This window comes from Pelodiscus sinensis, chromosome 7, assembly GCF_049634645.1.
Source record: "Pelodiscus sinensis isolate JC-2024 chromosome 7, ASM4963464v1, whole genome shotgun sequence".
NCBI lineage: Eukaryota > Metazoa > Chordata > Testudines > Trionychidae > Pelodiscus > Pelodiscus sinensis.
In genome coordinates, this window is record NC_134717.1 from 49,736,981 (window position 1) to 49,761,512 (window position 24,532).

The following is a 24,532-nucleotide window of genomic DNA, read 5'->3' on the forward strand; positions in this document are numbered from 1 at the left end:
CTTGAAATGAAGCAAGAGCAGGGTGATCTGCAGGGGCTCTTGCACATTTCAAAAGCAAAGTGCTGCCAGGAGCTTGGGGCCAGTAGGGGATCCTACTGCCTTTTTAAATTGCAAAGCTGTAGTGCAGTTTGGTCTCAGCACATGTCAGGACTGAGCTGGGCTGCCTGCCCAGCCAGTAGCAGCTCCTGTCCATGGAAGGTCCCAGTGGGAAGCTGGCACTCCCCACGGACTGGGGCTGCTATCCCTGAAGCAACCCCTGGCCATGACGCCTGGATGCAACCAGGGATTGCTTCGCAGCAGCAGCAGCCCATCTGTGGGGTGGGGGGCATCCCAACTTCTCATTAGGACCCCCCACAACCAGGGGCGCACCTCCCTGCCTCAGAGGAAGCAGGGACCTGTGGGGGAGACAGTGCTGGGGGGAAATGGGTTTTTAAGCTGGCTCCCCCCACACTAGCTCCTGCTCACCCCCCTTTGCTGCCTCTGATATAGAGGCTGCAAGGGGGGGAGGGGAATGCGAGTAGTCAACTCATTGACTAATCTCTTACATCGCCCTTATTCTTGTGTACCTCAAACCCTCTCACACTCACAATGCACTTGGACTGTGGTGTGCAGACAGCTCTTGTTTTTTCAACTATTTTGTTATTTAAATGGGGGAAAGGGGAACACTGCAGCGTCCTTAGTTGGACACAAACATTTAACATGAGGTCGCCTAGTATTTTATTTGTAATGATGATGCAAATCTTTAGACCCTTATAAAACCAGGCAAATTAAATTACTTCCCAGGCAACTAGCAAATCCATAAAAAAAGAAATGGCCTCAGGGAGGTGAACCCCAAGAAGCCCGCCCTGGGATCTGAAAGGCAACCTACGCTCTACCCCGCCCCTTAACCCGCGAGCCTGTCCCTCCTCCAAAGCCCTGCCCAGCCCCCCCCCTTGTACTGCGGCCAGCGGTTGGGATTCGGGAGGGGGCGCGAGACGTGGTGCTGGGCACGTGACAACCTCACAGAGCGATAGCGATGAGCCCGGCATGGCAACGGGGAGGGGAGGGGAGGGGAGGGGAGGGGGCTCTTTATCGGCGGCATCACGCGTCCGAGGTTCCCTGGCGGGGCAGAGCAGTAGCTAAGAGATGCGAATGCCAAACAGCCTCAAAGTTGCCGTGGCCGCGCCCCTTCCTGTCCCGAAGACACTCTCCCGCAAGATGGCTGCCGGGCGAGGCGGGAAGTGACGTAACCCCAGCGCGCCTCGCGGCAGGCTGAGCTTCCGCTCTGTTTGAAAGTGTTCGCCGCGGCGGCTGCTGCTTCCCGCGGTTGTGGGTCTCCGCGCGATGGCGGCCTTCGCCATGGAGCTGCCGCCGGCTGGTGAGCAGGGGCCGTTGTTGCCGCGGGGCAGGAGGGACAGACCCGGGGCCGCCGTGTCAGCGGCCTGGCTCCCCGTGTGTGTCGCTGCGGGCTCCCCGTGCCCCACGTGGTAGCGCTGCCGGGGCTGAGGGCGCTGCCAGCTGGGCAGCTGCCCACAGGCCTGGCAGCGCCTGCGGCTTCCCGGCGGGAGCTGCTGCCTGGCCGGCCTCGGGACCCGTCCCATCATGGCTGCGCGGTCCCGGGCCCGACGAGCTCTCCCTCCTGCCGGGGCGGGGGCGGGACCAGTAACCGCGCCCAGCGCTGCGCGTCATGACACTCGCGCGAGACGCTAGAGGCGCCTGGGCCGGCCGCTGACACTCCGCGGGAGTCAGGTGTTGACACCCGGGCCTGAGCCACTGTCACTGCTGCCGGGTGGCTCAGCCGGGTAATGGAGTCGGAGTTCCTGGCTCCGAGCTGCAGCAGGGCACGAGGAGCAGGGACAGTCGGATGTGAAGTTGATTTATTGTTTTGTTAAAGTATCAACTATTTGACTGTCCATAAGGTGTCTCTGCCTTTGAAGTGTAGAAACAGCCGTAGGGCCCTTGCTGCACTTTAAAGGCGAAAGCTCCACATGGAGCCCAGGGTCAGCTGGGGAGTACTGAGCTGAGCCCAGGCTCCAAGCAGCGCTGCCACTTTGAAACATTGTGGTGGGAGCCTGGAGTCAGGCTCCTCACAGCATTTCAAAGCTGGGAGAAGCCTGATGCTGGGATCCTGCAGTGGCATTTGAAAGCTGCTCCACAGGGTGCTGCTGCTTTGAAGTACCCCTCCCCCCTACCTCTTTCTGATAGAGGCAGCAAAGGGGGCAGGGAGCGACTAGTTGTCAAGCTTGTTGACTATCTGCTAACCATTTGCTTATCGTGTTTCCCAATTGGTGTTCAGCAAAGTGAAAGTAGGGGTTCTGCCAGGAGCCAGCACTCCCCCACCCCCTCTAACAGAGAGAGAGAGAGAGCTCCAGCTACCAGCTTTCTTAAAGAAGCAGCACACTTGTTTCCCCTTCCTCCCTGGTGATGCAGAGGCATAGCAAGGCATGGGAAGAATGGAACAGCTGCTCCCAGCTGGCACACTGGGGGGGTGCCAAAAAGGGGTGACCCCACATGACCCACAGCGGGGAGGGAAGCACTTCCCCTCCCCAAAGGAACCGGCACGCACTGCCTGAATGGCTGTGGCACCTGGTAACGTAATTCCGTGGCCTTTCTGTGCGGGTGCGGGAGGGGGATCAGGAGACCCAGGTCTGTGCAGTTCCAACTGTGCAGGCAGCGCTTTCTGCCCTGGGACTCCCCTCCTACCTACCTGCAGGATGGCATCATGGAAGTAAGTTGCTGGAGTGCAACAGCCCCTGCTGTTCAGGCAGTGTGCACACCAGCTGTTTGGGGAGGGGAAATGTAGTCACACACTTCCTGGAACCCAGAGGTGCTGCAGAATTGCCAGGTACTGGTTCCAGCTGCCCCTGTCCCCTGCCCAGACCCCCCCCCCCCCGATTACCCTGTCCCCTGCCCCCATCAACACTGTGCCTAGCACCTTGTCCCCAGCCCCAGCACTGCCACCCATCCCAGGACCCTGTCATCCACCCTAGCACTTGCATCTCCCTGTCCCTAGCCCCAGCACCTTGCCATCCACCGCAGTCCCCGGCCCCAGCACCCTGCCATCCACCCTAGCACCCAGCAGCACCCTGTCCCCAATCCCAGTATGCTGCCATCCACCCTAGCACCCAGCAGCACCCTGTCCCTGGCCCCAGCACTCTGCCACCCATCCTAGCACCCAGCAGCACCCTGTTCTTTGTCCAGCACCCTACCACCCACCCCAGTGCCCAGCAGGACCATGTCACTGACCCCAGCACCCTGTCACCTGTGCCAGCATCCTGCCACTCAGCAGCACACTCTCCCTGGCCGCAGCACCCACTAGCACTCTGCCTCCACCAGCACAGTTGGGACCATGTTAGTGAGGCTTGGGGGTTTTGTAGAGGGTTTTTTTTATCTCACTTGTGTGGCCCCAATTGACTTTTCTGTGGAACAGTGACCTTTGACTCAAAACAGGTTTCCCACCCCTCTCATTAAGGCAATGCTAAAACCTTTTGAGTTTGACATAATATTTTATTTGAAAATGGAGTCTGGCCAACATGCCCCCAGTTGGGGCCAAATCCCCATCTCACTGCAGCATCATAACACTCCTGCACCGCCTGACCCCAAATCTGAGCCTATCATACACTGGAACCCCCTGTCCTGAGCCTCTTACATCCCCACAATCCTGCATCCCCACATCCTCACTCTTCTGTCCCAACACTCCTGCACCATCCACACATCGCAGATCCGTGTCCTGAGCCCATCATACTCACAGCCTCCTTACTCTGAGCCCCTCACATATCCAACCCAAATTCCTGTACCCTCACATCCACAAGCCTGTGACTTGCTTGGCACCCCAACCCTTCACCTGAGTCCAACACTTCCCATCCTGGAGCCCCCTCCCCAAGCCAGCGTGCCCTTCTGCATCCAAATTCCCTCCCAGAGCTTGCAGTTCTCACCCCGCCCATACCCAAATCCCTCATTCCCACCCCTGAGCCCCAGGTCTCCTGTCTCAACTCAGTGAGAGTGTATAAGGGCTGGGGATAGCAAGTGATAGAGAGGAGGGGAACAGAGAGGATGGAGCCTCAAAGGGGTGGGGAAGGAATGTGGTTTTCATGCATTGGTGGGTTCCCATCTTTTTTTTTTTTTTTTTTTCCTTGACAAACCTAGGGGTTCCTTATCATAGAACCATAGAGCTGGAAGAGACCTTAGAAGGTCATCGAGTCCAGCCCCTTGCTCTAGGCAGGACCAATCCCAACTAAATCAACCTGGCCAGGGCTTTGTCAAGCTGAGACTTAAACACCTCTAGGGATGGAGACTCCACTACTTCCCTAGGTAACCCATTCCAGTGCTTCACTACCCTCCTAGGCTGTGTCTACACTGGGCCACTTATTCCGGAAAATCAGCCGCTTTTCCGGAATAAGCTGCGAGCTGTCTACACTGGCCCTTGAATTTCCAGAAAAGCAACGATGCTCTACTGTACAAAATCAGCCGCTATTCCGGAAAAACTATTCTGCTTTCGCTCGGGCATAAGTCTTTATTCCGGAACACTGTTCCGGAAAAGGGCCAGTGTAGACAGCCCAGTAGTCTTTTCCGGAAAAAAGCCCCGATCGCGAAAATGGCGATCGGGGCTTTTTTCTGGAAAAGCACGTCTACATTGGCCACAGACGCTTTTCCGGAAAAAGGGCTTTTCCGGAAAAGCAGCCTGCCAATGTAGACGCTCCTTTTCCGGAAAAACTGAAAACGGAATAGTATTCCGTTTTAAGCATTTCCGGAAATTCATGCCAGTGTAGACACAACCCTAGTGAAATAGTTTTTCCTAATATTCAACCTGGACCTCTCCCACCACAACTTGAGATCTTTGCTCCTTGTTCTGCCATCCGTCACTACTGAGAACAGCCTCTCTCCATCCTCTTCGGAACCTCCCTTCAGGAAGTTGAAGGCTGCTATCAAATCCCCTCTCACTCTTCGTTTCTGCAGACTAAACAGACCCAACTCCCTCAGCCTCTTCTCATAAGTCATATGCTCCAGCTCCCTAATCATTTTGGTTGCCCTCCGCTGGACCCTCTCCAATGCGTCCCTATCCTTTTTGTAGTGGGGGGCCCAGAACTGGACACAATACTCCAGATGTGGCCTCACCAAAGCCGAATAAAGGGGAATAATGACATCTCTGGATCTGCTGGCAGTGCTCCTCTTAAATGCAATCTAATATGCCATTAGCCTTCTTGGCTACAAGGTCACACTGTTGACTCATATCCAGCTTCTCATCCACTGTAACCCCCAGGTCCTTTTCTGCAGTACTACTACTTAACTGGTTGGTCCCCAGCTTGTAACTATGCTTCTGTCCCAAGTGCAGGACTCTGCACTTGTCCTTGTTGAACCTCATCAGATTTCTTGTGGCCCAATCTTCCAATTTGTCTAAGTCACTCTGGACCCTATCTCTGCCCTTAAGCGTATCTACCTCTCCCCCTAGCTTAGTGTCATCCGCAAACTTGCTGAAGGTGCAATCCATCCCCTCATCCAGGTCATTAATAAAGATATTGAACAAAACCGGTCCTAGAACTGAACTTTGGGGCACTCTGCTAGAAACCGACCGCCGTCCTGACATCGAGCTGTTGATCACTACCCGCTGGGCTCGGCCTTCTATCCATCTTTCTATCCATTTATCCAATCCACATTCCCTTAACTTGCTGGCAAGAATTTTGACCGTCTCAAAAGCCTTGCTAAAGTCAAGGTATATCACATCACTGACTTTCCACGTCCACAGAGCCAGTTACCTCATCATAGAAGCTAATCAGATTGGTCAGGCACGACTTGAAATTCTGAAAAGGGTTCCATGGCCAAATAAAATTGGTAAACACTGGCTTATCAGATAGTCGACTAGTCCTTCATATCCCTAGTGCTGAATCACTTTAACATTTCTAAATTCTTAAATTTGTTTTATTAATACAGGAGCTGAACCAATGACTCTTGGTTCCCCAACTTCTCCAAAGCCAGGAGCTGGTGCTCAGTTCTTACCTGGATTTTTAATGGGCGATTTACCAGCTCCAATGACTCCACAACCTCGCTCTTTAAGTGGCCCTTCTGTTGGTGTGATGGAAATGAGGTCTCCTTTACTTACAGGTGAACAAATTTTACTATTAAGCTGCTAATTTGATTTACTAATCCAGTGATCCTTGTTGCAAATTTGACATGCCATTTCCCAAACTGTAGTTGCTAAAGGTGGCTTCAAACATTCACATTTATTCACAATAACTGGTTTTTCATATAAATCTTAAGTACGCTTCATGATGATTAATATGACTGTTTCAACATCTTGATAAAACTTGGTTAGAAAGTGTGTTTCTGTGGGCATAGGTTCAGTTTAGGGTTGGGCATTTCACTAGTCACAAAAAACTGGTCAGTTGGCTGGTCATAAATGGTCAAATATTTTAAAGCACTGATGTAGTAATTGGTAAATTGGAAGTAATATATATTTAGCATGTAGAGATTTTTGTTTATATTCAGCAATGTAGTGTTGGGAGAGTAGGAGTTAGAGTAGCAAAATTTTTTCTAGAGGATGAAGAAATATCTTGACTTACAGAAAGGGGAGAGGATTATTTCATAGGTATTCAGTCAGGGTATTCAGTTGAATATGGGGGAAGTCTTGTAGAGAGGGTTAATACAGGTTGGACCTCTCTTGTCTGGCACCCTTGGGACCTGATGGGTCCTGGAAGAGGGAATTTGATGGACAGCGAGAGATCCCCTGATATCTGCCCCTCCCCACTGCTGGATCCTTCAGCCTGTCTGGACTGTCTGTGGGCCAGCCCTGGCTCCGCTGCCGACTGACTAGGCAGCTCCAGCCCCAGTACTGGAACAGCATGTTACCCAATCAGGTTGCCGCAGCTCCAACACTGTTGCCAGGTGTCATGTGGCCCTTGCTGAGTTGATTTTGCTGGGCTGCTGAAGCTGGTTTTGTCCGGTCTGCTACGGCTGCAGTTCCATGGCCAGGCGGCAGGCAGCCCCAATCGCATTGCCATTGCCATTGCCACTGCCACTCAGGCTGATGTGTCCTGAGCAGGCTTCCCCTCTTGGGCTGCAGTGGTCCCAGCCCTGCTGATTGGCAGCAGACAATCCTAATCTCACTCCACCCAGGTGGCTGCGGTCCCATTTGCTGGCCCTCCTGGTCTCTCTCATCTAGGAACATCCGGGACCACAGATGTTGCTGGACAAGAGAATTCCAGATTTGAGACGTGCAACCTTTAGATACGATACTTCGGTTTAAGCGAGAGGCTTACACGCTGAGCACCTTTGAGGGAGGAGGCTGATTGACTGAATTTCCCCTCCCCCCTTAATTTCTGTAAATTTGTTTAATCTCTCTAAGGCTATGTGTACACTGCAGAGATTTTGTGCAAAAACAGCTGTTTTAGCACAAAAACTCGAGTGTCCATAGTACAAGCGCATTTTTGCGCAAGAAAAAGTACAGCAGATCATCAGAACACAGGGTTTTTTGCACAAGAGTTATTTCTCTTTCTATGAGAAATAAGCCTTTTTGTGCAAGAGCTCTTGCTCAAAAAGGTGTGTGTGAATGGACAGGAGGGTTTTTTTGTGCAAGAATTGGCCTCCAGGAAAAAGCACATGAACTCTGGTGGACACTCCATACAACTCATCACAGCTCTATAGTTACTGTCTGCTGGCTCCTCCTAAAAGTGCAGGCTCCCGGACGAGCCTCGTAGTAGGAAGCTGACCCTAGACAGCAGCATCTCACCACGTGGTTCTCTCTACCACAGCCAGGACAAGGCATGTGTGCCCCTGAGGCCCCGTGCAACCGCTCTAGCCCTCATCAGGACCAGCCCCAGGGGTCACCAAGAGGCGCGCACCCTCCTGGTCTGGTCCAGCGGTCGAGGCCCTCCTGGAGCTGTGGGGCTAGGAGGAGGCCTTGCAGGACCCCTGGGCCTGGACGAGAAATGCAGACATCTTTGGCCAGCTGGCACAGGCCTCGGCTGAGCGTGGACACCTACTCCGGACCTTTGAACAGGTCTGGAGTAAGGTTAAAGAACTGCGACTGGTGTACGTCCGTGCCAGCGAGCGCTCGGGGGCAGGACCCCATACCTGCCCCTACTTCAGGGAGGTCCATACCATCCTGGCGGATGCAGAGGATGAATCCCAGGTCTCGGGCGCCTGGGAGGGATCTTCAGGTGAGTGGTCTTTTCATCACTCACTTCAGAGGGTGGGGGGTGAGTGTTGCTTTGGCTAGACATCATGCTGCAGTCTGCGCATGTGCAACCTCGTGCAGCATTTTTTTGTGGCACGTGGACACGGCAGGCAGCCGCTGAATTCCCCTGGGATCCTGCTGGCCGCACACGTCCTGCCACCGGGGCGGGGGGTTGTCATCTGGAAGCTGGCTAGCCACAAGGGCACAGGCCTGACCCCACACACTCTGAGGAGTGCCGCACACAGTATGTGGCCATGCCTGCCCATGTGAGACAGCAGCCGTGCTCGTAGAAAGCGCTGTGAGCCACCTCTGCGAGTGCAGTCCCCAGGGAGCCCCAGGCTGCTCCCAGCTCTTCTGCCACCCCTGAGGGAATCACACACTGTGGCCAGATGCTTCCCTGGGCTGCTTGTCTGTGGGCCGGGGGGTGGGGAGGTAGAGAAGCAGGCAACCTGGTCCTCTGGGCCGCAGACTTTTGGTCACTGCTCACGAAGGAGGGCACGGCCTCAGGGGCAGCATCTGCAGGGATGACTGACCACCTCTCCCTCTTGTGTGTTCTCCATAGATGGACCAGCTAGGAGTGAAGGGCCAGCCAGTCCACCACTGCCACAGCTCAAGGACCACGAAGGCGCGCCATCCGGGATCAGCTCATGTGGCAGCATGCCTCAGCCATAGAGAGGATGGAGCAGATGCTGGCCCACAAGGTCTGCTCCAACCTCAAGTGGCGGCAACGTGCCTGGGAACAATACCTGGAGCGGTGTGACCTCGTGCAATATAATGGCCAGCATGGTGGCACACATCGCCCATGCTGCTCCTCCTGGCTCCCATCCTCCTGCCCCCACTGCCATGCCTATGCCCCTCCTCCTGCGGCCCGCCCCCCCCTCCCCCCGTCAACCCTGATCCTGTACCTGGCCACGTCCCTGTTCTCCCTGCACCCACCCATCGACAACCCCAACAAAGCCCCTGCATCCAAGGTGGCTCAGGCAGCCAGCCCTCACAGTCATGAGTCTGCCTCGCAGTTTAGAGCCCCCTCCTCCTGCCCACCTTTTGTTGATGGTCAATAAATACAGTTCATTTTTGGTTGCAAAACAAAGAGGTTTGTTTATTGGGAAGTCAGGGAATGGGAGAAGGGAGGGATTGTGGTGGGGAAGGGATGTGACTGTAAGGCAGGGGCCCCTTGGTAGGAGGCCCTGGAGACAGTTACTGGGTTACTTGTGAGAACCTCTCCCTCAGGGCCTCCCGGAAGCGTACTCCGGCCTGCTGGATGGCAGCTGTCCAGGGCTGCTCAAATGCATGGCTCTTGTGGCCGGTGTCTGCCCCCCACCCCATGAGGAAGGCCTCCCCCTTCCTCTCCAAAATGTTGTGGAGGACACAACATATTGCGACTGCCTCGGGGATGTTGTGCTCTCCATGTCGAGATGGGTGAGCAGGCAATGGAAGCGCGGCTTGAGACGGCCCACCTGATTCCTAGTCTGGTTCAGGTGGGCATTAAATTGTTCCCTGCTGGGGTCCAGGTGTCGGGTTTAGGGCTTCATGAGCCACGGCATGAGGGGGTAGGCCACGTGGCATCTGGACATCTCCAACTGCAAATTCCTGGTGGGGGAAGAATGGGTCCACCTGCAGCCTGCGGAACAGGCTGAAGTTTTGAAGGATGTGGGCATTATGTGCCCATAAAAATGCCCGTGAGGTGTCCATGGTGGTCGACAAAGGCCTGTAGCACCATCGAAAAGTAGCCCTTGTGATTGATGAAGCAGGCCACTCGATGGTCCTGTGCTTGGATGGAGATGTGGGTCCCATTGATGGCTCCCCCGCAGTTGGGGAACCCAAGGGTAGTGAATCCGGCTATGGTTGCATCGCAGATGGATGACCCTCTTCAGCAGGATGGAGTTGATGGCCCTCACTTCCTGCAGAAGGACGCAGAAAAACACAGAAAACACGCAAGAGAATGAGGGGGTGGGATACGTGAGCCCTTGGGCAGTGCCCCCCCCATGCCTTCTCTCCCCCTCCAAACACCCCAGGAGCCCCCCCATGAGGCTGCCCTCCTCAGCAGCAGGGCCGTGAGGGCAGAGCTGCACAACCTTCCCAGGGAATAGGGTTTCTCCCTCCTCCCACCCCACTGCACCCCTCTCCCGTCTAGGACTCTCCCCCTCCCCAGAGGGCCTTACGTGCATGAGGAGGGCCCTGAGGGTGGACTTGCCCATGCTGAATTGGTTGCCCACCGACTGGTAGCTCTCTGGGGTGGCGAGCTTCCAGACGGGGATGGTGGGCTGCAGGTGGGCATCGCGTCTTCGGAGGACAGGAGCGAGCCAGGCACACAGATCCAGGGACGTCTCCTTTCTCATTCAGAAGTTCTGGAGCCACTGCTGGTCGTCCCCAGTAGGAACTGGTGTACAGCCTCCAGAACTGCCTCTCCACAGTGGGCTGCAGATGCCACAGTGTAGCCACCGCATCCAGGGAGAGGGACTCCACATTGAGCTTGGAGTCGAGCTCCTGCAGGAGCAGTGTGGCACTGTGCAGCAATTGCTGCACAAACTGCACCATGGCTGTGTGGGGCCAGAGCATGCCCAGGGGCATCGCTGGCTCCGTGGCACAAAATGGAAAAGTTGTAGTGTCCAAAGAAGCACAGGGAAACCACAGCAGGCACTGCTACAGATTTGCTGTCCCTCAAAGAGGTCCACAAGCACGCAGCAGCGGAGAAACGGCTATCCAGGGAGGTCCCTTTAAGCACGTGTCTCTGCAGGGCTCTGGCACCAGCTCCCAGAAGCAATTGGTGACCTTTAGCCCTGTCTGAAGTGGTTCCGGGTGGCCTTTGTTGCGCAAGAATGTCCATGCAGTGTGGAAGCTCTCTTGCACAAAAGCGCATCGCTTTTGCGATGTGTTTTTTGTAGTGTAGACCTACTCTTGCACTAGAACTTTTTGCGAAAGATCTCATCCACAAAAAGTTTCTGATGTAGCCTAAGCGACAGTGGTTAGGTCAATAGAAGCATCTCCACCAGATGTTAGGTTCTTATAACTATGATGCTCAGCATTGAGGGTGGGTTTTTCACAAGGACTCTTGCTATGCTAACCTTAATTTTTAATAGTAGACCAGGGGTAGGGAACAAACTTTTTTTTCCAGTTGAGGGCCACTAATAGGGATTTTAACATGTAGATGGACTATGTTCATTCCCCCCACTTGCTTTCTATGTATCAGACAGCAAGAGGAGGAAGTGGGATCTGCTATCCATGGGTAGATGGCTTTTAAGTCAGCTCCCCATGAGCACCAAATCTGTCTGCCCTCCCCCACGCCAGTGCTGCTGCTTCTGATAGAGAGGTAGCAGCACGGAGCGTGAACAGGCAGGTGGGAGCTGACATGCATGAGGAGCCACCTTTTAAGCTGATTCTCCTGGCTCCATGGACCCATCTGCAACCCTTTGCTGCCTCCTACAGAGGTGGGGAGGGTGGGCAGGCAGGAGCTGGCTCTCCCCAGCACCAGCTCCAGCTCCAGAGAGCCGCCTGCACACCTTCCCTTCTCCCCCTGTGCTGCTGCCACTATCAGAGGCAGTAGTGTGGGGAAGCTGCCATGGAGCAGCCTCTGTCTGCAGTGGGCCAGAGCTTGCTGCAGATAGAGGCTGCTCTGCAGCAGCAGTCCCTGTCCCTGGAGAGTATTGTATATCTACTCTTTTCCCTCCTGACTCTTGGGGAAATTGTGTGACTCTATTCTCCATCCTGGCAACTGGGTGACTCGAAAGCTTTTTTATCCTTTTCTCTGCTGTTATCCAGAGGAATGGAATTGTCATATTTTTTTCTATTCCTTTTTCTATTCTATTGCTAGTTTCTGAGTTTCTAAATCAGTGTCTTCAAAGTCCCAGATGAAGAAAGAAATATTTTTCACTATATCAGCTGTGTGGGCACAGTGTGACTAGTGCCACTGGACAGAGATTCTGGAAGGTTGTGGGTGGTTTAAGGTGCCAAAATGCAGTACTGACATATCCTGTTCTCTGAGCTAGTGTGTCAGTCTTTCACTATTTCCAATGTTCAGTATAACTTCCCTAAATGTGACTTTGAACTCAAGTGTGCTGTTACTTTCAGCTGTTTAATTCATTAGCTTTTTTTTTTTTTTTTTTTTAAATTACACCTATAGAAATGTTAGCAATTTATATTGCATTGTCCTTAAAGCCTTGGGGTTCCTGATTTTCTTAAAATACAAACTCTTCAGAAAAATCACCAACACAAATTTAGAATAGCAATATTTTGGCCTAAAAAATTAGGAGTTACAGTACTGCACTAAGGAATAAATTGCCACAAATGGGACAGTCCAAAAGACACAAGTCTTGAAGAGTTATTGGAGGCAAGCCATCAGATAGTCCTACCATGAGACTCTTATTGGAGCAAGATTGAAGATGTCATCTTAAATTTGGACTATTTTAAGAGATAAGTATCCCAGAGTTATTAATATGTGTCTGTCTCATATAGTGCTTTCTGGCAATTTCTAGATATTTTGAGCTTTTAAAGCAGTAAAAGGATTGGAATCTTTCACAGTGCATTTAATCAGAAGCTGGGAGGTGCGATTGTCAGCTCAGGTAGATGTACATATACTAGCTCCAGTTAGATTAGCACTTAAATATAGTAGTGTCTGGTGGCAACAATACCAGCAGAATCTTGAACTGGGTTGGGACGCTGATGCTGTACCTCCTGCTGGCTATCATGGGAATTGGCTCTACCATCCAGGAATGCCTTCCTCTGGTGGTGTCTTGCCTGTAGTTACTTGTCATCTTCAGGATTCTACCATGGCAGTAGCCACATCCCTCCCCTGGGTACTGCACTCTGGCAGTGCCCACACCTCCATTTCTCCCTTTAGGGGACCTGGGTATGCCCATCCCAACACTCTCCTTAGTGAGGCTCTGCAGTCTTTGGTCTAACATCTTTCATCAGGGACAAACTGCAGTTTAAATTGGCCACCATCAACCTTTGCCAAGGGTATGTGGTGCTGATGTCTGTCTGTTTTCCCTGCCTGCCTGCTGCAGCTCTGTATTAGGTCCTCAGCCTGAGAGCTGGTCAGACCAGAGCTGCTCTGGTACCACTTCCTTCTTTCCCCAGTATTGTTCGGTCTGGGGAACCTTGCTGTATGGCAGTGATTCTCCAGATTTTTGGCCGGTGGTCCTCCCTGCTTCACACAGACCTTTCTGCAGACCACCAGCCAACAACCCATGATGACAAAATGGGTGCAACAACAGGCTGAGCGTGGGAAGGGGGGTTTCAGAGTAGTGTGTGAGATCTGGACATGAGGGTACCGGGGAGGTGGGGGTGTTTACTGGCTCCATCCCCCCCCTGTTGCTTCTAGGCACGGTCTCTCGCTGCTCACGTTGACCATGATTCTGACCATGGGAGCAGCAGGAAAGCCTCCAGGTGAGTGGTTTCCTGCATTGCCATTCCCCCAACTGGGGGAAAGGAGGATTGGCAGCATGCGGAGCCACTTCCTAACCCTGTGAACTGAATCTGGCACAGGAGACTCCACTCCCACATCGCATTTCCCCTCCCTCCCCAACAGTGGAACGCTGGCATTGGTGCTCCAACCTCACAGGGAGGGGGCCACAGGGCTGCTGAGCCTGAGGCCCACATGCAAGGGACCACACTCTAAGACCACTGTGGTATAGGCAGCCAGTCTTTCTCCTTCCAGGGCTGGAGAGAGACTGAGTCCCTCTGTCTTACAGCACTTTTTATATAGCTCCTCTGGGCCCCAATTGACTGCCTTAAGCTATCTCCTGAGGAGCCAGTCTCAGCCCTCCCCAAAGGCTGTTTAACCCCTTTTTAGCCAGTACAGGTTACCAGTTTTTGTTAAACATACTTCTCAAGGTTTTTTCACATGACACAATCTTTAACTTCAGGAGACTCCAGGCCAGTCCTTGAGGGTTGGCAACCCTACTAACTGCCCAAGTTAATCCTGCCTGACTGGCTGGGCGTGTATGTGGCTGATTAGATGTTGCTATTGCAGGAAGGAACGCACCTATTGTTAAGGCACTAGCTATCGCAGAATAATCAAACATATGCTCATCAAACTTTTCATCTGCTATGTATATATACTCCTGCTTACGAATAATTCTTTTGTATATAGGGACTCTTGAAGTCGGGAATTGAGGAGTGAGAAATGCATTTGAATTGCATAGCAATAGAAGTTTAATTTAGACATTGACTTACCAAGTTCCACATGTACAACTATTCTCTTAAGCATGCCCATGTAAGTGTTCTTTTGGGTATATCAAGGTTCTTTAAATTAGTTTAATTTCTTGAGTAGCTCATAATAAATATCCTTGTGTTATGGTGGCACTCAAAGGCTTTTGCCTGGGGAATTACAGTGGATGAGAAGCTGAATATGAGTCAACAATGTGCCCTTGTAGCCAAAAAGGTTAATGGCATATTAGGTTGCGTTAGGAGGAGCATTGCCAACAAATCTAGAGAAGTGATTATTCCCCTTTATTCGGCTCTGGAGGGGCCACATCTGGGCTACATCTACACTGCAGGCTTTTTGCGCAACAATAGCCTTTCTTGCGCAAAAACTTGCGGAGCATCTACACTGCACGCGTGTTCTTGCACAAGTAAATTTACAGTGAAGCCTCAGAAGAGAGGGCTTCTTGCGCAAGAGTGCTTCCTCTCCCAACGAGGAATAATCCCTCTTGCGCAAGAAGGCAGTGTGGATGGGAACGGGTTTCTTGTGAAATCCCTATGGCAAGAAATCCCTATGGCTAAAATGGCCATCAGAGCAACAGGGCTTTCTTGCGCAAGAGAGCGTCCACACTGCCATGGATGCTCTTGCGCAAAAACATATGGCAGTGTGGATGTGCTCTTGCACGAGAGCTTTTGCGCAAGTGCTCTTGCACGAGAGCTTTTGCGCAAGTGCTCTTGCACAAAAAGTTCTTGTGCAAGAAGTCTGCAATGTAGATGTAGGCCTAGAATATTGTGTCCAGTTCTGGGCACCCCACTATAGAAAGGATGTGGACTCATTGGAGAGGGTCCAGTGGAGGGCAACCAAAATGATTAGGGGGCTGGAACACATGACCTCTGAGAAGAGACTGAGGGATTTGAGTTTGTTTAGTCTGCAGAGGAGAAGAGTGAGGGGTGATTTGATAGCAGCCTTCAACTTCATGAAGGGAGGTTCCAAAGAGGATAGAGAGAGGCTGTTCTCAGTAGTGATGGATGGCAGAACAAGGAGCAAGGGTCTCAAGTTACAGTGGGGGAGGTCTAGGTTGGATATTAGGAAAAGCTATTTCCCCAGGAGGGTGGTGAAGTACTGGAATGAGTTACTTAGGGAGGTGGTGGAATCTCCATCCCTAGAGGTTTTTAAGTCTCGGCTTGACAAAGCCCTGTCTGGGTTGATTTAGTTGGGATTGGTCCTGCCTTGGGCATGGGGCTGGACTTGATGACTTCCTGAGGTCTCTTCCAGCTCTGATTCTATGATTTGTGGCCCTGTTTTGAAGCTGATGCTTTATAAGTTCATAGGCAGTTAATCTTTGCCCTGTAAGCTTACACTTAATTTCAGACATAGCACAAATATTACAAATTGAAGGGAAGAAGTAACTTGAGGAATGATAATGAAATAGTTTAACTGCATTCACACCTTGATGTGTTAGAATCCTCGATGATAAAGATATCTGAGTAAGATCCAGTGGTCCTTCATGATTCGTGTTTAGGTTCTCATGAAATCTTCTGCTACAGTTAGCTACAGTAAAGCTGGTTATCACAAAACTATTGCTGTAATTACATAGTATTATCTGTACCATCAAACATCAAGAGAACTGGAAAAACAGTTGTTAAACAAATATTAGAGCTGCCCAGCAATTTAAAAAAATCAATTGCCTGATTAAACTACCATAGAATACCATTTAAATATTTAGGGATGTTTTCTACACTTTCAAGAATATAGATTTCAAAGTTCAGCACAAAATGTGAAGTGTACAGGTAATTTCACTTCCAGCAAGTGGACTGCAATCAGAGTGTGTGTTTGTATAATCTTTGAGGTTACCAAATCTGTTCCGTTTTTTCTGCAACATTGTGTCATGCAGTATATTTTCATGCTGTGTTGTAGATAATTTCAAGTGTTGTAAGCAACAAAAGCATTGCCATCCACTTCACTGGAAAACCAGTGCACACTTGGGTAATTATTAGGCATTGGGTTCTGATACCCTTCCTCATTTTTAGAACCTTTCTCAGTAAAATGTTACACTTAATTCAATGGGACAACTGAAGGAGCTAGTTCTACTTGGAGTTAATTGATTATATGAAAATCTGGCCCTTTGATATATCTGACTGAGGTGTACTCAAAACTGTTCAACAGTGTGGTTGAGCAGTCACTCCTTAGCTATAGAAAGTAGGTGTTCGGGATGGAGGTTCAGAAACAATCTGATGATTGCTGACTGAATGTCAAAAAGCTAGTTTTGAAATTAATCAAGTGGAGTTAAAAAAAATGATAGGCTTTCTACTTGCTCCTTTTCATTGCAGGTGGATCTCCTCCACAACCAGTAGTTCCTACACATAAGGATAAAAGTGGTGCTCCACCTGTTAGAAGCATGTATGATGAATTATCTAGTCCAGGACTTGGATCTACACCTCTAACCTCAAGAAGACCAGTAAGTGGTAATCTTAAAGGTTAGTTGCAAAGCTAAACTGAAACTTGAGTTAACCTTGGTAGTGAATGCCTTCACTTCCCAGATTGGGTTCATACAATTTTTATTTCAATATTGAATGCCTTTTGTGACCTGGTTAGTAAGAGGCTTCAGATCCAGAATCTTAACTCAATTTTCACTTTAGTCTGTGTTACCAGCTTCTTAGTCTGACAAGTACTGTAATATCAGCATGAGCATCCTTTCATTTTCTTCCTCCTCTTTCTTCTATATGACTTTGGAGGGTGACATATGAAAAAAGGAGCTTCTCTTGAAACAAAACAGACAAGTCTCTTGCATCAAACCAGAAGTTGCATAGTTTTACATATTTATCACAGCTTAATTAAGACTTCATATATTTAATCTTCCTGTATTTAGAAGTTTTTTGGGGTGTATCAACGATGCAACAACAATTTAGTATACATGAGAAGATATTGTTGAAACAATGGGTGCTGCCAGCAATAGTAAGCTGTCTTTCTGGTTTTTATTTAAATTCAGTTGAGTAAATGCCTGTTTAAACTTTCAGTTTCTGATGGGAACAGGCCAAAAGTAAGATTTCTGGAAGGTCAATTCAGAAACCTGGAAGTTAGCGCTCTCATTATGGATCAGGAGGCAAATACTGTCCATTTGAAAATTCTTGTATTGGTAAAGAGAACTGACTTACTCGGTTGATGTTGTACTGGGTCCTGAACAAAGCATAGACATGTTTCCTCGCAAAAAGATCATATAAATTGAAAATGTGTTGTTTTATTAAGAGGAGAAACCACTAATGTAGGCTGGAGACTTCAAAATACATACCAGTTCTGTCACTGTAGTTAATAGCTCCTGTTAACTTTAAAGTACTTATATTTTCTTAATAATATTTTGTATTTAAGAAAATATTTGCTGCCTTTAATGTTGAAAGCTATCCCCTGACTTAAAACACTGATATTTCCTTTTGAGAAACCTGAACTTCTCAATACAGTATTTTCAGTTTGGGGAGGGGAAAGAAGAGAATAGATAGGGTAGTGTACAAGTCATTCAAAGATAGGTTATCCAGCTGAGTGTTCTGGGCATTCATCAGATATTGCTGAAGCTTTAAACTGAGTGAAGGGAAGGAGATGTCTATCAGTTCTTTATAAAAGTTATTACAAGTGAGGCTTCTCATTTAATATGTTTGTGAATACTTATTAGGCTGTGGTGAATTATGTTTACTTAACTCTTCAAAATAAAGAATGGTGTTTAGATATAGATGCAAAATACTTATTAATTCTTGGCAAAGCATTGCTGCTTATAGGAAAACAGACTTTTATTTCAGTAGTTCAGAGCCCCTACCTCCTCTGGTGTGAATAAATGTCCTTACAGTGTGGTAGTCAGTTGCTGTCTAGATAGCAACAGCCTTGTGAACAAATTTCAAGGCAGAATGCTGATTACAGTCTTTCTGCAATGTAAAATGGTTACTAGAGGAGTTCTCTGTGTAAAAATAAAAGCCAGATACTGTTAATCAGAAGACCCATAGTTAATTGCACTTCATTACACAAGAACAAATAGTAAATTAAGCTCTTCATTTCCTAACAATTGAGGATTATTTGGGTACATAAGGAATTTAACAGATTATATAAATCAAAATAAATTCAGATCAAAATTTTCAATAACTTTATTGCTTGTTAGGATCCACTGGCAATTTGCGAAACAATTGGGCAAATCCAGTAAGCAGAAGGATGTTTGCTTTAAATTGATATTGGGGCAAAAATTACCCTTTCTCCTGACTTTTTTTTTTTTTTTTTTTTGAGTGAGCTGAAAACTGGTCTTTCCTGAGTATGAAAAGAATATACCTGCAACTATGATTTATTTTTCTGTATTTTAATGCAGCCCAGCTTTTCTGTAACTCAGAGTCCATTGGTTGGGGCTATGCCAGCAACCCCTGGAACAGGTAAATATCTTGTCAAACTGCTTGCTGTACTACTGTTATTGTGGTAGAGAGCCTGCTTTCTCTGAATTCTTTCTCTTTGTAGATTGCTTTGAAAGTAAGTAGCACTCTTTCCACTTGCAGGTAATAAGTATAAGCAGGAAAGTACTGCCTTGTTTATTGTTAGGGTATTGCAGCCAGGGCAAGAACTAGAAATTACAGCTATTAATCTGCTCCTTGCAGCAGAACTCCTTCATGCCATATTAAACACTGAAGCAGAGATAGCTGCGCTTAAGGAATACTGTGGAGGATGACAGATGGTGCCACCATTTGTTCTATGAACCCTGTGGCTTCTTGTAAAGCTTTCTGCTGGGTTCTAAGTTCCTACCGTAGCCTCTGCTCAGCAGATGCAGGATCAGAATTTGGTCCCATTTCTAGCAGCAGCAGATGAAGGTATGATAACTTGCTGAGTCACAGAGCTTAGCAACATGAGGTTCTCCTGTGTTAAACTAAAGAGAGGTTATTTTCACAGGAAAAATTGTCTGACTCAAATTTATACTCTTGCTTGGGTGCTGAGCTTCTACATCAGGGTTCTCAGTCTTTCTTTTTAAGGGCCTCTCTTTCTCACCTCTTCCCTCCCCCCCCCCCCCCCCCCCCCCAGTTGCTCTAAAAACTCTATGGCCCACTTTTGCCACAACTGTTTTTCTGCATATAAAGACCAGGGCCACTGTTAGTGGGTAGGAAGCAGGGCGGTTGTCAGAGCTCCCACAGCACAGAGGTCCCTACAAAGCTAAATAGCTCAGGCTTTGACTTCAGCCCTAGGAGGCAGGCCTCAGGGCCCTGGGCTTAAGCCCCATACAGAGGTGCTTTGGTTTTCTGCTTGGGCCTCAGCGAGACTAACACTGACCCTGCTTGGTGGACCCCCTGAAGCCTGCTTGCAGTGCCCCCATTGGCTTTGGACCACTGCTTGGGAACTACTGTTCTAAAACTACTTTGACTAGCTTCAGAGGGGTAGTCATGTTAATCTGTAACTTTAAAAACGAGTAGTTCTGTGGCACCTTGGACACTAACAAATATCACTAGCTTTTGTGAGTAAAGTCCACTTCATCAGATGAGCTTAGTTACAGTGACATTCCTTGAAACCAGTCTTATTTCAATTTAACAGTCACAGGTGTATTTAGTCCTGCAAGTATTGGACAGCCCAGGAAGACCACACTGTCTCCAGCTCAGATGGATCCTTTCTACACTCAAGGAGATTCCTTAACCTCAGAAGATCATCTTGATGACACATGGGTTACTATATTTGGGTGAGTGATCTGCAGCATTTCTCTAAGAAATCTAATTGCAGTGTCCTTATACTTGGCTGCTTTGTTTGATACCAGTACATACAGATGTATAATTTGTACATCACTGACTAATACTTCAATTTTCTAGACTACAGTACACTGAAATTTAACTTGCTGCTTAGGAAGTAGATGTGAGTGGGGAGTGGAAGGTCAGAAAGAAGCAGCATTAGGACTTTGCTAGGGTGTTAGCAATCACAGGACTTCATTCTTAAAGCCAGGAGACAGCGAGTAAATACATCTACTAACTAGTAAAGTGGAGTCCTTAGGGAATCTCCACATCATTCACTCTTTACGCAAGAGTGTAGATAATTGTTACTAGAGGAGTCAGGTACTATTAGAAGACCTAAAGCACTGTTATCTGAAATACTGTTTCAGAATCAGTGCTTAATGAACGGTTCAGTTGATCTGTATTCTTCTGGGAACTCTGCCAAATATATTTATTTCAGCAACAAAAATTGAATGTCTAGTGTGTTCTATAATAGTCTGTCACTGAATAGGATTTTGAGTGTTTTGTCTCTTGCCTTTAGGTTTCCTCAAGCATCTGCTTCATATATTCTACTACAGTTTGCACAATATGGAAATATATTAAAGCATGTTGTAAGTCTTAAGTTGATCTTCTCTTAAAACACATGCAAATTTGTTCATTCTTCAAATACTAAATTTCACTACTTCCATCCTAACCCCATACAGATGTCCAATACAGGGAACTGGATGCATATTCGATACCAGTCCAAACTACAAGCTCGAAAAGCCTTAAGCAAAGATGGAAGGATTTTTGGTGAATCTATCATGATTGGAGTCAAGCCTTGTATAGATAAAGTAAGTTAACCATCTAGTCTGTATGGAATAACAAATTAAATTATAGGATATCTTTGATTTGTTTTTTGTTTCTTTTTAAAGGGATGTGAAGGACTAGTTGACTGTCCCATAAGCAGTTGCTTATTGGATAGTCTATTGACTAGTTACTCTGCTCCCCTCCCTCCCCCTCCGCTGCCTCAGAAAGAGGCAGCAAAGGCGGGGGAAGAGGGGTGGGTACTTGAAAGTGGCAGTGCCACGTAGAGCCTGGGGCCAGACTGCTGGGGTGTCCCCAGGCTCCCTATAGTGTTGCAAAGCCTGGGGACATGGAGCCTGGGGTCAGTAGGGAGGCACCCTGCACTATCTGTGCCCCCCTCCCTCCGTTCGTAACTAGGGGTCCGACTTAAGTCGGATTGACGTAACCCGAGGACTGCCTGTATAGAGATCTTCATCCAAATTGGTGCATAGATGATGATTGGTAATCATCTCCTCCACATTAAGACGACAACATGCCTACCTGTTTTTTTAAAACACAGATTCCTGCAGCAATCTGATCACCTTGACAATTTCATCCATTTACTTGCACAAACTGACTAAACTGTCAGATATAATGGGATTCAAGTGTGACTGTAAACCATCTAAAGGGAAGAGGTTAAGTTACATATTCAATTAAAGGATGTGAGGGGTGAGCAGGAATAACGTAGAACTGGGAAAATGCAACTGAAAGTGAGTAGGCAAACAAATGATTCTGCTCAGAAAATCTAAACAGGACAGACTTGCCCCAGCTCTAATGGGCTGGCTGTCAAGAAGCGTGTCTGGTGTTGTAGAATCAAAAAAAATAAAAGGAGGAAAAACATATTTGGAAAGACAAAATACAAACCTATCAGATCACTAACTCTACAGATAATCCAGGATTATTTGGCAATAGATTCATGGAAGGATGAAGGGCTGATTAGACACTAACCAGGTTTGACTGAATCCATAGCCTTTAGTATAAAGCACCCAAGATTGAACCACTGCAAGCTTGTTGACACTTGCTTTTAGTTTATAAATCACTAAAATCATGTCTATATATTGTTTTCAAACTGGTTTTGTCATTGTCCGGATGACTAGTAAATTATTAGTCCATCGCAAGCTTGTACTACCATCATACCATTCTTTTAAATAAGCATTTTTCTTACTGCTACTCTGTGGATTAATGTTTATCATGGAACATGTACAGGTCTGGCATGCTCTCTGTAATGTTCTTCACTGAATACATAATGGCTACTTTATTAGAGTCCTGGTCCAGCTTGAGCTACTGGGACACTCCTTTTTTGCAGTAACTGGGAATTATACTGATATGCACCTGGTATTTGCTTCCAATTTATTAAAATTGAAATAGTGTTTCTTTTTCTCTTTCAAGAATGTGATGGAAAGTTTTGATAGAGGCTCTGCATCATCTGCATCTTCAGTCTTCACACCACCGACAAAAACCTTAGGCACACTGATACAGCCTGCAAGTTCTCCAAGGATTTCTACAATGAGACCTCTTGCAACAGCATATAAAGCATCCACTAGTGACTATCAGGTATTTTGATACCGTAGAGAATGTTAGGCAATAAAATACTTTTAGCAGATTTCTGTAAAAGAAATTTGTATTCCTCTTGACTTTGTCAAGGTAAACTTCAAAACAAAAAACGAATCCAAAACAGACAAGCTGAATGCATGTTTATACTTTCTATACTGAATAGTGGGGATGTTAGATCATTGTTCTCCGTAACTCCTTTTTCATCCATACCTAAGAGCATGTCTACACTAGGAAATTATTTTGAAAAAACTCTTGAAATAACTATTTTGAAATAGCGTGTCCACACTACAGCGAAGCCTCGAAATTAGTTCAACACAGGGTCGCTTAACGTGGACGTGCTACCTGGACTTAGAGTCCCAGGAAGCACTGAGGAGTAATTACTTTGAATGACTTGGGGGAGTAGTTATTTTGAAATAGCAGCAGTGGACCGTCCACGCTATAGCTATTTCAAAATAACTATTTTGAAATTAGCATTATTCCTTGTGGAAAGCAGGAGTTATTATTTTGAAATAACCAGTCCCTTTAATTTGAAACAACAGGGTTGGTAGTGTGGACGCGTTATTTGCTGTTTCAAAATAAAGGGAATTATTTTGAAATAACTCTGTAGTGTAGACCAGGGTATAGTTTGCTTCTTTCCCACTTGTTGCCTTTTTAACTCAAACTTACCTACATAGCTTTCAGAATAATTTTTTTTGAAAGCCAGCTTCTTAAAACCTCTGTCTATTCTAAGAAGATGTTAGTGTTGAGACCCCTAGATGGCTATTTTTATAGTCATGGTAATTCTAAAATCTGGGGTGTGTAAATGGAATGAGAGCATACTGGCTGACCAAGTGTGTTTATTTGTTTTAGGTGGTTTCTGACAGACAAACTCCAAGGAAAGATGAAAGTATTGTATCTAAAGCTATGGAATACATGTTTGGCTGGTAGTAAGCAATGGAGAATATTACACTAAAACATCGTAAGGGCTACAGATAAACTGCCAGCTCCCTGGGTTAGTTGTATAACCACTCATGGCAGTATTTCAACTTCCCTTCATACCTGTTATGCCTTTTGAGAGGAGAATTCAGCATACATTGTTTGCACTTTAAATAATGGCAATGTATACAGCATTTTAAGATGTTAAAACTAATCAGTGTAAATAAAAGTGGTCTCTTGCTGTTCATGTGCTCTAGTGATTGCATGACTTAAGCAAAAAAGTCCGTATTTATTTGCTATAAGTTATGGAATTGTGTTCATTTTACTTTCCAGTAAAGTGAGAATGTATAAATGTGATAACTCAGTTCATTGTTCCCTAATAATGTAACAATGTTTCTCCATATTTTCTGGAAAGATAAATTTTCTGCAAGATGAACACTATGTATTCTAGTAAAACAAGATTTTTGTCATGGGCTACCAATTTTAAAATGAATGTTAAATTTTAATTTGGATGCTGTTTAATCCTTCTGTTTATATAAAGTTCATCTTTGAGTCCCATTCTAAATGTTCATAACAGCCTTTTAAACTTTTTAACTTAGATTTTCCTAATAAAATTTAATTAAGAGTTTGCAATGTTCAGTTCTTTTTAAAAGCTTGAGTGACCCCACTTGTCTTCCAGGTTTCAGTCAGGCATGTTATATGTATCACCTGAACTTACATGGGACTATCAGGGTTGAGGTAGCCAGTCATACCAATTGGGTGGATTTAATTTGCATAGATTGGAATTGGTAACACTATTAAGATTTCAAATTTGACCTAATAATACACTAATGTAGTAGTGCACTCTGCTACTTATGCTTTCTTTAGAAAACATACAAAAATGTGTGTAGTATGTTTTTTAATTTCATGAGGACTGAAATACATCATCCACTTTAATGTACAGGATAAGCCTGCTTCTAACCACGTTCAGCACACTACAGTTTGAAACGAGCAATTAAAAATATCCAACTGCAAGTGAAAAAATTCCTAATCTGTAACAGGGCAAGAGCCTTTTTCATCATAAGACTTTCTAATGAAGAAGCTATTTCTGGGTATGTGATAGAATAGTGAATCAAAGGGTAGAGTGCTGTCTTTTAAATTACCAACTTAGGGCTTGTTTCCACTATAGGAGATCCACTAAATCAGGGGAACTTTTTTGGCATCATGCCTGCTCATCCAAAAAAATCAGTTAGGGGC

General features: G+C 47.2%; 1 protein-coding gene across 1 annotated transcript; it reads left to right on the forward strand.

Annotated features, from left to right (window-relative positions):
• Positions 1–1,073: 1,073 nt before the first annotated feature.
• On the forward strand, positions 1,074–23,924 carry NUP35 (nucleoporin 35). The gene is made up of 9 exons (XM_075933761.1): positions 1,074–1,357; positions 5,908–6,078; positions 16,622–16,749; positions 18,634–18,694; positions 19,836–19,977; positions 20,544–20,613; positions 20,707–20,835; positions 22,217–22,381; positions 23,231–23,924. Exons 1-9 carry the CDS (start codon positions 1,324–1,326, stop codon positions 23,306–23,308), a joined length of 978 nt encoding a protein of 325 aa, XP_075789876.1. The 5' UTR covers positions 1,074–1,323; the 3' UTR covers positions 23,309–23,924.
• Positions 23,925–24,532: the final 608 nt, after the last annotated feature.

What these genes read in the sequence shown, in the direction of transcription:
- NUP35 (XM_075933761.1), top strand. Translation starts at nt 1,324, where the DNA reads ATGGCGGCCTTCGCCATGGAGCTGCCGCCGGCTG. An exon ending in GAGGTCTCCTTTACTTACAG is followed by an intron (nt 6,079 to 16,621) that starts GTGAACAAATTT and finishes TTTTCATTGCAG; the next exon opens with GTGGATCTCCTCCACAACCA. An exon ending in CTCTAACCTCAAGAAGACCA is followed by an intron (nt 16,750 to 18,633) that starts GTAAGTGGTAAT and finishes ATTTTAATGCAG; the next exon opens with CCCAGCTTTTCTGTAACTCA.